This window comes from Etheostoma cragini, chromosome 10, assembly GCF_013103735.1.
Source record: "Etheostoma cragini isolate CJK2018 chromosome 10, CSU_Ecrag_1.0, whole genome shotgun sequence".
Classification (NCBI taxonomy): domain Eukaryota; kingdom Metazoa; phylum Chordata; class Actinopteri; order Perciformes; family Percidae; genus Etheostoma; species Etheostoma cragini.
Window position 1 is genome coordinate 20,968,124 of NC_048416.1, and position 12,081 is coordinate 20,980,204.

General features: G+C 38.6%; 1 protein-coding gene across 2 annotated transcripts in view; it reads left to right on the forward strand.

Annotated features, from left to right (window-relative positions):
• Positions 1 to 12,081, forward strand: part of glra4a (glycine receptor, alpha 4a) — a 46,269-nt gene that overhangs the window by 26,250 nt on the left and 7,938 nt on the right. For both annotated transcript variants that reach the window (XM_034884287.1, XM_034884288.1), the window contains exons 2-7: positions 34 to 164; positions 1,826 to 1,893; positions 4,259 to 4,482; positions 5,997 to 6,079; positions 10,021 to 10,158; positions 10,459 to 10,673. In XM_034884287.1, coding sequence (XP_034740178.1) covers positions 34 to 164; positions 1,826 to 1,893; positions 4,259 to 4,482; positions 5,997 to 6,079; positions 10,021 to 10,158; positions 10,459 to 10,673 — 859 coding nt within the window. The remainder of the gene's footprint in view (positions 1 to 33; positions 165 to 1,825; positions 1,894 to 4,258; positions 4,483 to 5,996; positions 6,080 to 10,020; positions 10,159 to 10,458; positions 10,674 to 12,081) is intronic.

Genomic DNA, 12,081 nt, shown 5'->3' on the forward strand with positions numbered 1-12,081 from the left:
CCCCCCCCTTTCTCCCTCCCTGGGTAATGTCAGACTGAGCTCCTGTAAGGAGGAAATAAAGCCCCCCGCCAGGGCAGGACCAGCGCTGTCGCCCTCTGACTTCCTGGACAAGCTCATGGGGAAAACATCAGGATATGATGCCCGCATCAGACCCAACTTCAAAGGTACGATATATGCCAAGGAGGCAAACCATCACAGTATTCCTCAAGAAAATGAAACAAAACAAAGATCAGTGGATCTGTGCTGTGAAAGCTAAACAGCTGACCATTCTCATGCGTATGTGCAGTATGCTGCTCCGTCAGAAACTATGATGTGATCCGGAGAATTTGAACTTCTCAGTATAAACATTGCATCAGCTTGTTCAGTTTTTCAGGTGTTTTATTTCACACACACACACACACACACACACAGCAGTGTAGTGTAGTATTATTATAATTATAATGGGTATACTGTAATGTTGACTTAATCAAGAGACATAACATTTTACCTTGCGGCACAAGTACCCTGCATCCATTTCACCACAAATATGTTTTGATACATGTTTTTTTCTAGTACAGGTGCTACATTTTCGTACCCCACACATAGCGATTTCTTTGTGTGTTAACTCTAAGCAGAGATTTTCAGCTTGACACTGTTAAAAAGCAACTTTTTTTTATTCTGTATGTTTTAGTTTCATGATTCTCCTTAGTTTCGCACTGCCAAGTCAGTTTGCAAGCTATATAGCTTATTAGTTGCTTAGCTGGACTTTAAAAACATGACCAAGAGTCATGAGGAGCATCTTTTTTGTATCATTTCTAAGTGGATTTATGGATGTTTATGCGTGATGGATAATGTAATCCACGGAAGTGTGCTGAATCTGTAATTATGTGTATCATGTCTGTGTTTAGATTTGACTGAGTTATGACTTAGAGACTGAGACATTTTTTTTGATGCAAATTCAAAGCAATCAGGCGCCAAGGGGTTTAAAATACCGTCATTGCATCCTTGAGCTGTGTGTCACAGCTGCTGCTGTTCCAACTGCTGACAGTGTTGATAAGTAGGCAAAATAAAGGAACCAAACAAAAAAAACTAACTTCCTGTTGTTTGTAGAACACTGGCATGCACCTGTCGCTTTTACCTCATGCAGCAATTTTTGCCATACATCTCTCCCTTCGGATGTTAAAAAGTATATACAGTGCATCTTTTGTCATAAGTGGGCCATGCAGTAGGTGTTAATGAAAGGATGTTGTATTGCGAGAGCCACATGCGGGATATTGCAGGGGGATAAACAAACTAAATATGTTGTGAGCAAAAATTAAGCAAATACGTTATGACGGTATTACGTCAGTTAATAAATACGTTAAGTGAATATAACGTAATTCACTAATTTGCTGATGCAAAATATGTGATATATGATGATATTCTCTGACACCAAAATGTAGGCAACCAGGCATACACATCTCTGTGACCTTCCTTGCTCTTAGTTTTAACAAACCCAACGTTATATACGTACTTTATTCTTAAAAACATTTTTTGAGGTTGGTTTCAGTAAATGAGCTTTATTTTAACTCAATTGCACATAAAGAAAGTATTGTGAAAAATGCTTTCCTGTAGTGTGTTTAAAGAGCAGACTCTTCAACAGCAGAACTACAGTAGACTTTGCATGACTATGTTGCAGTAACATTTACAGCCACAATGACTATATTGGATGAAACTTAATGAAGAAACTGCATTGAATATTGAAAAAAGCCACAGTAAATAATAGGTTTCTTTATGTGGTGTTATCTCATTGATCTCATCTGAGGGGAAAGATGTGTAAATGCAGTCTTTTGTTCTCCTTCCTCAGGCCCAGCTGTGAATGTCACCTGTAATATTTTCATCAACAGTTTTGGGTCCATCACAGAAACTACAATGGTAAGAAGACATTGGAGATTTCAAATGTTTCACAAATGTTCGAGAGACATATGTGTATACTGAAAAACATAAAAATATAACTGTACTTATTTGTTTCTAAATATAACTATGGATTATGGTCTGTATTGGCTTAGTTGTAGTAGTCTCAAAAACACTCCATCCTCTTTCTGTCCTACCAATTTCTTTGCTAATCCACTCAGTGCTGAAGCTGGTCCCTCATTTCTGTTTCCTGGAGCTCAACAGTGAAACCTTCAGAGACTAATGGGTCACTGATATGCTGATAATGAACTGTCCACTCTGCAATTAAAATGAAAAATTGAGAAAATGGATAAAAAGGGATATAGAAGAGTGGATGAGGGGTTTGGGGAGAAATGGCTGTCCTTTAGTCTGCATTTATGGTGTTATAGCTGCTGGGTCAGCACAATGCATAAGTGAGCTGTTTAAGGTGTCTAATGGCGGTTTTCCACTGCGTGGTATCTACTCGTCTCGCCTCTACTCGCTTTTTTTGGTCCCTGGGACCTGCTACCAGGTACTTTTTTTAGTACTACCTCTGTTGAGGTTCCAAGCGAGCCGAGGCGAGCCCAAAAGGTGACGTGGAAACCTGTAGACTGCTGGTTGGTCGGAGAGAATCGTCACTTATGACTGCGTTTTTAGCAAACAAGAGTGTGGAGTGTGTTTCCAGAACAAACGGGACATTTAAAACAAATCTAGCCCGACACCGACAGATTATCCATTTTCTGCACTATTCTCACTTTTCAACTGTTCGGGCTACTAGCGGCTTCATGTCGTTTCCAATATTGCACCCCGTGACAGTGTCCCCCCGGCTCTGCTGGCCCAGATGCATCCCAGTCGTTGTCATAAGTCTCTCCATGACTCTCATAAAGATTACATGATGCCCAGTAGGTCAGAACCAGAGATTTCACGGTCGGACGTCACCCACCAGACGGTCTGCTGCGGCGGTTTTGCAAAGCGTGAATGCTCTGAAACACACACAGCAAACATGTTGGTATGTAATCATGGTTGCTAAAGTTCATGTACTTTATATAGCGTATAGTAAATACTGACTGCTACGCTGAACACATGCAAATGTTAGCCAACGTTACCAGGAAACTTAACTTACCCTTTTGTGTCGGCGAACAACAGTCATGTCGATGTCTGAACTCCGTCGGTATTCCCAAACTCCTGTTTTTTTTAGCGGTGAGTTTCGTTGCTTCCTTCAGCTTCTTTTGAAACAAAACATTTCTTCTGGCTGCGGCAGGTAGCCGACGTGCTGTTGTGAGCCGCGCTGAAAATTACGTCATCACGCGTTGCTATAGTGACCAGCCACGCTGAGGCTTTACTCAGTCTGCAATGGAAAACGGAAGCATAATGGGCCGAGGCGAGCCGAGGCAAGCTGTTACCAGCAGTGGAAAAACGCCATAAGGGGGGCCCGGAGGGTCAGACCTCCAGTCAGAACGACAACACTAATGATGTCATTGTGTTCGCTGGTGAAGCTTGCGTTTCATTCTGATAAATGAAGTGAACAAGCAAGAAAAAGGAACAATGTGCTATGCCCAAAGATGAATTTTGAATTAATTGCACAAATTAGAATTCTATTGAATTACTCATGTATGCTGGCTGCAGGCTGGAGTGATTATGTTCAGTACTTTTCTTTGCCATGCGGCTTGCATTGCTAACCCAGCTCACCAGCAGCACATGGCTGCAACGATTGAACAGTCAGTATTCAATCAGTTACTTCTGCAAAATCTGATGAATAATGTGAAGCAGGGTATTTCAACAAGAGGGATGACTTTCCTATTTGGAAACACTATGGTTACATTCAAATGATGGTTCACCTGTAATAACAGTGTGTGCACCTGTCATCATAATTTGGAGGTGTAAAAGTTAAATACTGTAGTAATTGTGTTTACAGAAGCATTTTTAAAGAACATTAAAATGCTTTTTTTTCAATTCACAATCAACATTTTAGCGGCTTTAAATCCTCCATTCTGAACACCCCACATCAGAGCAAAGTCATGTCCTTGTCAATAAGGAGGTGAAGCACAATGGACACATGTAGCCTACATCATGGTCCATTTCTTTGTCATGTGGATTATAACGTTGCAAATGAAACAAAGTAAAAATACATTTTGTAGATTAAGACTTTAAAGTTATATTCCATCCAAGACTGTTCAAAGTTTTATCATGGTTTCATCTTCTATAGAGTAAAACAGCTTTGGCCATCTTAAATGTATTATGAGTTAGAATGGTCTCCAGAAATTTCTCATATCGCTACAGCAGAATGATCCACTTCTAAGATTTCAATCTGTACAGCAACCTTCCCTGCTGGTTTATTTTCCATTAACTACCCTGAGTTCTTCTACAGGATTACCGGCTCAATGTATTTCTACGGCAAAATTGGAACGACCCTCGCCTGGCGTACAGCGAATACCCAGACGACTCCCTTGATCTGGATCCATCCATGTTGGACTCTATCTGGAAACCTGATTTATTCTTTGCAAACGAGAAAGGAGCCAATTTCCACGAGGTCACCACTGACAACAAGCTACTACGGATTTTCCAAGATGGCAGCGTTCTATACAGCATTAGGTAACTACAGATATTAATCCAAAACCTTAAAGATTGAGCCGTTGAGGACCGTTGTGGCCAGTTGAAGAGCCTAATCAAGATGAGGCTTCATTCAACATATATCTGATTGTTGTTACCTTTCTTTTAGAAGATGCAGGTAAATTAATTGGTTTATTTTAGAAAGTTTGAATAAAAAATCTTTAAAAATGTACTTTGAAAATAAGCAGCCTTTTTTAATAAGATGCATAAAATGGACATACATTTTTATCTCAGTACAGACTCTATGGTTTGTATCATTGCCATAATGACATGCGTATTGTAATTTTGCTATGCCTTTCAATATGTCTGCCCTTTCATTTACAAAATATGATCAATATGAAAGAAGTGAAGAATTATACACATAAAGGTGGTTTGCGTGATTTTAAAGAGGTCTATTTGGGAACATTTCTGCCATTTAAAGTTAGGAAAACTAGTGCAACTCAGGTCTGGTCTAAGCAGGCACACTGCAAACAAATCCCACTCAAACATGACCTCTTGACCACACTAGCAGCAGATTGAATTGAATTGTCAATCACACAACCCCTACTGCACCTTTCTGCCCACATAGACGCACCGCAGGTGAAGTCACAATATTACTTATTATTTTGGTAGTGGGTGCAGGCGTAGACAAAATGCGTGGACAAGTCAGTGGAATATCTGCTACTTTAAAGTCTGTTTGGTAACACACTCTACACCGGATGGATAATTTTCAAATGGCTTATTTAAACTATTGCATAGAAAGGAGAGAACATATTTTAAGTCCTGCTTACTTGTCAAAGGATTTTCAATTTTACTTTAAACTGATTTTTCTTGGATATTTAACCAAACCACTATGTGCAATAAAAAGTACAAACATTTACTTGAGCAAGTCTTTGCACATGGATCAAACACTTTTGTGTGCACCAATTACAACAATTTATCTAAAGTCAGGAATCAATCAATTTGATATGTGTAGCTTGTTTTTCAGCTGGTGAAAATATATATTGTGTTATCATAACATAGTAGAAAATGGGTGCCTGTGTGTATAGTTTACTGCTGGCGGCTGATGTCTCTCCTCTGGGTGATGCATTACAGCAGGTAATTATACAGTTTTTCTTCCCGGCAGACTCTCAAGTAGCTCTCCCTCTCTTGCTCTCTTCTGAGAATTTTTGAAGGCTTAATGCATCAACACCACAACAAATAAAAGGAGGGATGCCTACACCAATTACTTTCCCATTACTGTGGTGCGACGACTAATCAAGTGGTAGAGTAACTAAATAGGTTTTCCAATCTACTCTTTTAAAAAAAGAAAAAAACTGTTTACTGTTTCCAACTTTATTGAATTGCATACATAGGTTACTCCAGATTACTGTTTCATACTTTGCAAAACAAAGCATGATTTATTTCCCTGTCACATTCTTGTAATATGTTCACGTGTCTTTTCCTTGAGCCCTTTTGTGCCTTTTGACACCCCTTATTGCTCCTCTTCTCTCTTCCAATCTGTTTTTCTGTCTCAGGCTGACTCTTGTCCTGTCCTGCCCTATGGACTTGAAGAATTTTCCAATGGACATTCAGACCTGTACAATGCAGCTTGAAAGCTGTGAGTCTTCTTCTTTTCTAGGTCTTCCTTTTGTCTCAGTTACCTCTTTGTATCTCTTTTTTTCCTGATTTCTACCTTTTACCTAGTACCTAATCTTGCTATATTCCAAGAGATAGGAACTTTCTACATGCGTTTCATTATTAGGGTTATATTCTGTGTCTATGTGGAGAATGGTTCCTTTCTTATGTCCCCCAAAACCAAAAATACAAGAGCAAAAGTGTTAAGAATGGATTAAACACAGTTTGTCTGCTTTGACGTATAAGGCACAAAGATTAGCATGTCAAGCTACTAGTTTACTAGCCTATCTACCAAAGGGTAGCTCTTACCACATTAAATCGACAAGAACATCCATTCTGTATTATTTACCCACTGTGGAAGCCAATCGGATGCTGCAGACATATTGGCTAGTCATTGCGGAAAAAAGAGAAAAAGACTTTACTCTTAAGGTTAAAAGAGAAACATAGTCTATTTAATATTTAAGAAACCATTACAATGTTCTTGTTTTGAAGTCAGTTTAAGTCAGCTATAAACATTAAGTCATCCAAAGACAGTGTTTTCACCCATTTTACAAAGGAAATGTTAGCAATCTACAACTGACTGTTTGGACAAAATCAACACTTGCTGGCATTTAATGAGAAGCCTGCTTTTATCTATCCCTGTCTGACATAAAGGACTCATTGTTTTAAAAAAATACTAAGAATAAAAAACCATGCCCCCATTATTATTGTAAACCGCATGTAACAGAAAGCTTGACAGTTGTAATGTTGGGGACAGTAAGGGGTGGTGGGGCTAGCAAACAGTCAGTTGTTCAATCTTTTCTTGTTCAAATTTACTGTACATTTCTTTAAACTGGAGTGTTGCAATTGAAGTCTTTTAAAATGTCATTACATTGATAAAATGTAGGAGAAGAATAATATTCTCAGTTTTTAGTCCACCTTTGCCTTTAGCAGAGATTTCATGAGGCTTGAAATGCCCTTATGAAACAAATTTCAATTTCAAGGATATAAATAATAAAACTTTAATTTTGTGTCCCTTTTATTATATGTGACCCACCCTCTAGACATGACCTAATTTCCTGTCAAAGGGACAAAAGAATTTAAGTGTAGCAAAAGGGAAGAAACTCGGAGCACTCGTACCAAGTCACTGCATCTTTTCAGAAGCGTCTCTCACAAATGAATAAGTCAAGCTGAATGCTGGTATCTCTACTTGAGTCTTTATCTGATTTAACAAGGGAACGAAGTATTGCTTTGTATAGACGTAGTTACTCTCTTTGTACAGGAGGCAGCATGATTTATTTCTACAAATTAACATAAGGACAAATATTTAAAAAAAATCCAATATATTGAGCACAGAACGTACTTCAGCCAGCATGAAAACAAAAATCCTTTTAGAAGGGAAAGGAATCAGACAAACAGATTTGTGCTTAAAGCAGCAGTATGTGTTTGGGTAACTGTATCACATCATACTGCCATTACAAGAGACCTAATCATTTCTGATTATAAGTGAGGATACTTGGCCTTGTGTTGACAAGTGCTAGTACACCACCCAAGGGTGTGATCACCTTCGCTAGAGTTTGATGTTAAGAGGACATTATAGGTTTTGCTGCCAATTCAGAAAGCAATGGAAAAGCGGGTGAAAAAAAAGGAAAGGAGGTCATCTTTGTGGTTTGAGAGAGCCAAGGGCAATCTTCTCTCTGGCCTTTCATGTTACGGGCTAAAATAGATACATAAAAAGAACCAACAATGCGATTCTGCCACTTATTCTGACACATCAAAGTTCCATATATACAGCTTATACCCATTTGCTTTGCCTTGAGCCATTTGGGTCCAGCAACCTCAAATCCACTTTGAAATTTACACCATGAGTGAAAAGCAAGACGAAGAATCTTAAGCATAACCATGGCACCAAACACTATGTACAATCCTCACTGAGATAACACACACACTGTCACTCGGAACACACACAGTAAAACACCAGCGTCAAACACCAATACAGAAATTATTCATCTTAACAGTTAGAACTATTTGAGTGACTTCACACTACAATAGTTTTTTTAAAGAAAATATATATTTATAATATACCAATTGTTATGTAAGGTAAACAAGAAGAAATGAAAATCAACAGTTTGTTTCAATATAGTATTTGGTCTCTATAATTTATGGAATTACTGGCAAAAAAACAGTAACAAAGACTAGTGTGACAAATCCTGCCTCTCTTCAGCATCATTCTGAATCCTACTGGATCTCTGCATCGTCTCTAAATACTATTGCACTTTGTGTTTCCATTGCTTTCACCTCCATTACTTTCTGAAAAACTGTAAGAACGCAGTATTACTATTGTAAAGGTATAGCTGTGTATGTACCTTAGACATCGGACCGTACAGTGTATTTGTTTAATTCTTATTTGGTGATTTTATCAGCAACCAGCGGTGTTTGATAGGCAGACTGAAATCTTTTCTGTTTTTGCTGTATGGTTAACAGTTTTGACAGCAGTGTGTTAGCATCTGAACAAAGTGATATAAATCCACAGTGTTGTGCAGGTCGTGGTTAAAGCCATGGGCTAAGTGTGTAGAGTTTTGAAAACTGTTTGGGCCACGTGAACTGCTGCAGTGCAGACTGTAGCTAGAGTTTTGCACATGTGACTCCAGTTGTGCCCATTGTTGTTTAGAAAAAAAAAAAAAACTTTCATTAGTTTTTTAACATGAAAAAGAAGATGCTAGTCTACCATGCTGAGATATTTCAGACATTCTGCCTCATAAATTCCATTTTTCATTACACCAACAATAATGTCTATTGTGTTTTAACGCCTCTTAGCTGTAGCTGGTGGGACAAAAGACCATTTAATTATCTTAGGGAAGGCCTTGGATTGGTATTCCCCTTGCTTAACACAGCAGGATGTGTGGATGACAGTGAATTATCCTCATGAACAAGATAAGTGTGCTTTAGTTGTTGTTGTTTTCCTGGCGTGTGGGCAGAAAAGAGGATACCATCTTGAATAATCAATTTCTCTGTTGCCTGGGCCCTAAAGATCAGTATTATTGAGATGGGCAAGAAATCAGATAGCTGTGAGAATGAGTGCTTTGCATTCAAAAAGAGCAACCGTGTGTGGATGCAAAATCTTTATCAATTTACCCTGAGTGATTTACTAAACTGTTTACTTGCATAAATAAATATATGCCAAGCCATTATGTTGCAGTTTGTGTATTACCATTATTGCATACTCTACAGCAGCAACAACATGACCTGAGCTGTGGTGGGTGACCTTTGCTGTGACAAACATGATGGCAGGGGTTAGCTGGTAGCTGGACAGATGGGCTAAAAGTGATGTTATATTACCACAATCTTCCAAGTTTCATTCCCTCTCTCTCTGGGTCTCATTATTAACCAAAATTTCTGGAGGTCAACTCTTGCGCAGGTATAATACTATGGTAACAAGATCCTTGTTAGAGTTGCGGTGCAGGAAAGAAATTAGGTTAGGAAGAGGAAGAGAAGGGGATGAGAATCACAGCAATAGTGATAATAATATTTAACAGCTAGCGCATTGGTGCACTTGATCGTATAAAATATTTTAGAAATAACCAGCGATTCTCTCCAGCATGTTTTACAGTCTGAGCAGAAACATTTTAAGTAGTTTATGAAGATTTTCAAATGTCTGAGAGATTGTATATTAGAGGTTATAAATAAGACTATGGAGCATATTATCCCCCTGTTTGGGAAGTTGATGTCATTTTGAAAAATGTATACCATGGTGGATAATGAGATGCATCATCTTACCAAGGTATAACAAAATGTCTTAAATAATGTGCATGATGCATGAAGAAAATGAGAATTCATTAGACTTTTAATATAATCTAAGCTAAATTGTGAAAGTGAAAACAATGACACATTTCTTACAATTCTTCCCTTATTTAAATATCTTGTCTTTATTCTCTCTTATCACAGTTGGTTACACCATGAATGACTTGATCTTTGAGTGGTTGTCTGAAAACCCCGTTCAGGTGGCAGATGATCTCACCCTCCCCCAGTTTGTGCTAAAAGAAGAGAAGGATTTGGGCTACTGCACTAAGCATTACAACACAGGTACATGATGAATTTCATACATGGTGTTTTGAGAAACCAGGGACCCCATATTTCTTCTCCATAGGCATGCAAAAGGAGTTACGTATGCTAAAGAGATTCAACAACTACAACAACTTGAACACTCAACGCTGCTGGTTCTTGTTCAAAATTACCTATATAAGTTGCTGTATGGTTAAAGAATAACTTAACCAAAATGTCATTTTACTACATCTTTATCATCATCTTTTTTGCCATTTCAACAGTATAATAAAAAAAACTATGCTTTCAAACAGTTGACAGTACTATGGCATGTGTCTGCAGGTAAATTCACCTGCATTGAAGTGAAGTTCCACCTGGAACGTCAAATGGGCTACTACTTGATCCAGATGTACATCCCCTCCCTCCTCATAGTCATCCTTTCCTGGGTGTCTTTCTGGATAAACATGGATGCTGCACCAGCCAGAGTGGGTCTGGGAATCACCACTGTACTGACAATGACCACACAGAGCTCTGGTTCAAGGGCCTCTCTGCCCAAGGTGAGTAGTGACCAATTTTTATTTCCCCCCCCCCATCAATTTAGTGAGGTTGCGGTTTTAAACCGGATGTTGGGCTATGTACTGTATTCCTGAAACTCAGTCGAGCACAACAAAAATAAATGTTCTCTGCTAGAGAAATTGAAATATTGGTCACAGAAAATATAATTGTAATCATATGCCGTTATTCTTCCAATAAGCAGTATGTGTGAGAGGAAATAGGCATTTCATAATCAGCTCAACAAAAAGGTCAGTGACTAAATTCAATAAAACCATTGTGGCCTGAGTTTGAAACTTATTCTGACATTTTGTTCTGACATATTACCCCAAAAGCGATACATGATTTTAAAACAACTTTACGTTTTGTACCCGATATATCCTGACGAGCTGACAAGGGCAACCCAAAAGCTCCAAGAAACAAGTGACAGTCGACATGGTTTACCGTTTGTAGTCCTCAGTAATCGGTTTTCTAAAGATGGTTAAAAGAGGCTTTTGGAGGGAGCTTTGGAAAAGGACGACCTATTACACCGTATTTAGTCATGAAATGCTGACTGTGTATGAGGCTATTCCTGATTAAGGACAAAGCTTGAGATTAATGAGGGAGCCGACAAACAAGTGCCAGGTGGGGTGAGGACACTGGCATGTGAAAGACATGCAGGGCACACAGATCCCCGGGGAGAATGTTAGGAAGCAGGGAGCGAGAGATAGCATATGATACCATCATGATGGTAAATCATTTCTTTCTGGTTGGCTACAATTGTTTTTTAATAACTTCACAATAGACGACCGGCCAACAGTTTAACCGAAGTTCTAAATCATGGTACATGGTATATTAGATTGCTGGTAACCATAGCAGCATCACTTCAGCCTGGTTCTACATCACCACTTAACTCGTACACTTTTCCCCACACAGATTTAACCAATGTTCCCAAACTTTATGGCTTGCGTCATGTATCCACAAAGGTTCTGGCCATAGTGTGGATGTGAGTCATTCCTTCTTAGATTGTTTAATTAAAATAGCTTTTAGAAGCTTGAAAAAGGTCAAAGTATCCATTATTTGACAAGAAAAAATTGAAACATTTTCTTTCTTTTCCAGTGGCTATTTCCTCTGTTCCTGAACACTAATTGGTTACCAAAAATGAAGTAACAGCTGAAATACACAAGAGAACGTTTGTTTATTAAAAAGGAGGAAAAAAAAGTTAAGCAAAAACTAATTAGTAGGTAGTAATTAGCACTTTAACAGTTAAAAAAAAAAAGACTAAATGTGTCACAGCTGGATTATGAGAATGTAATGCAGTGGAAAAGATGGATGAAGTGTTTCCAGAGTCTTGCCTTACTGATCACACACACACACACACACACACACACACACACACACACACACACACACACACACACACACACACACACA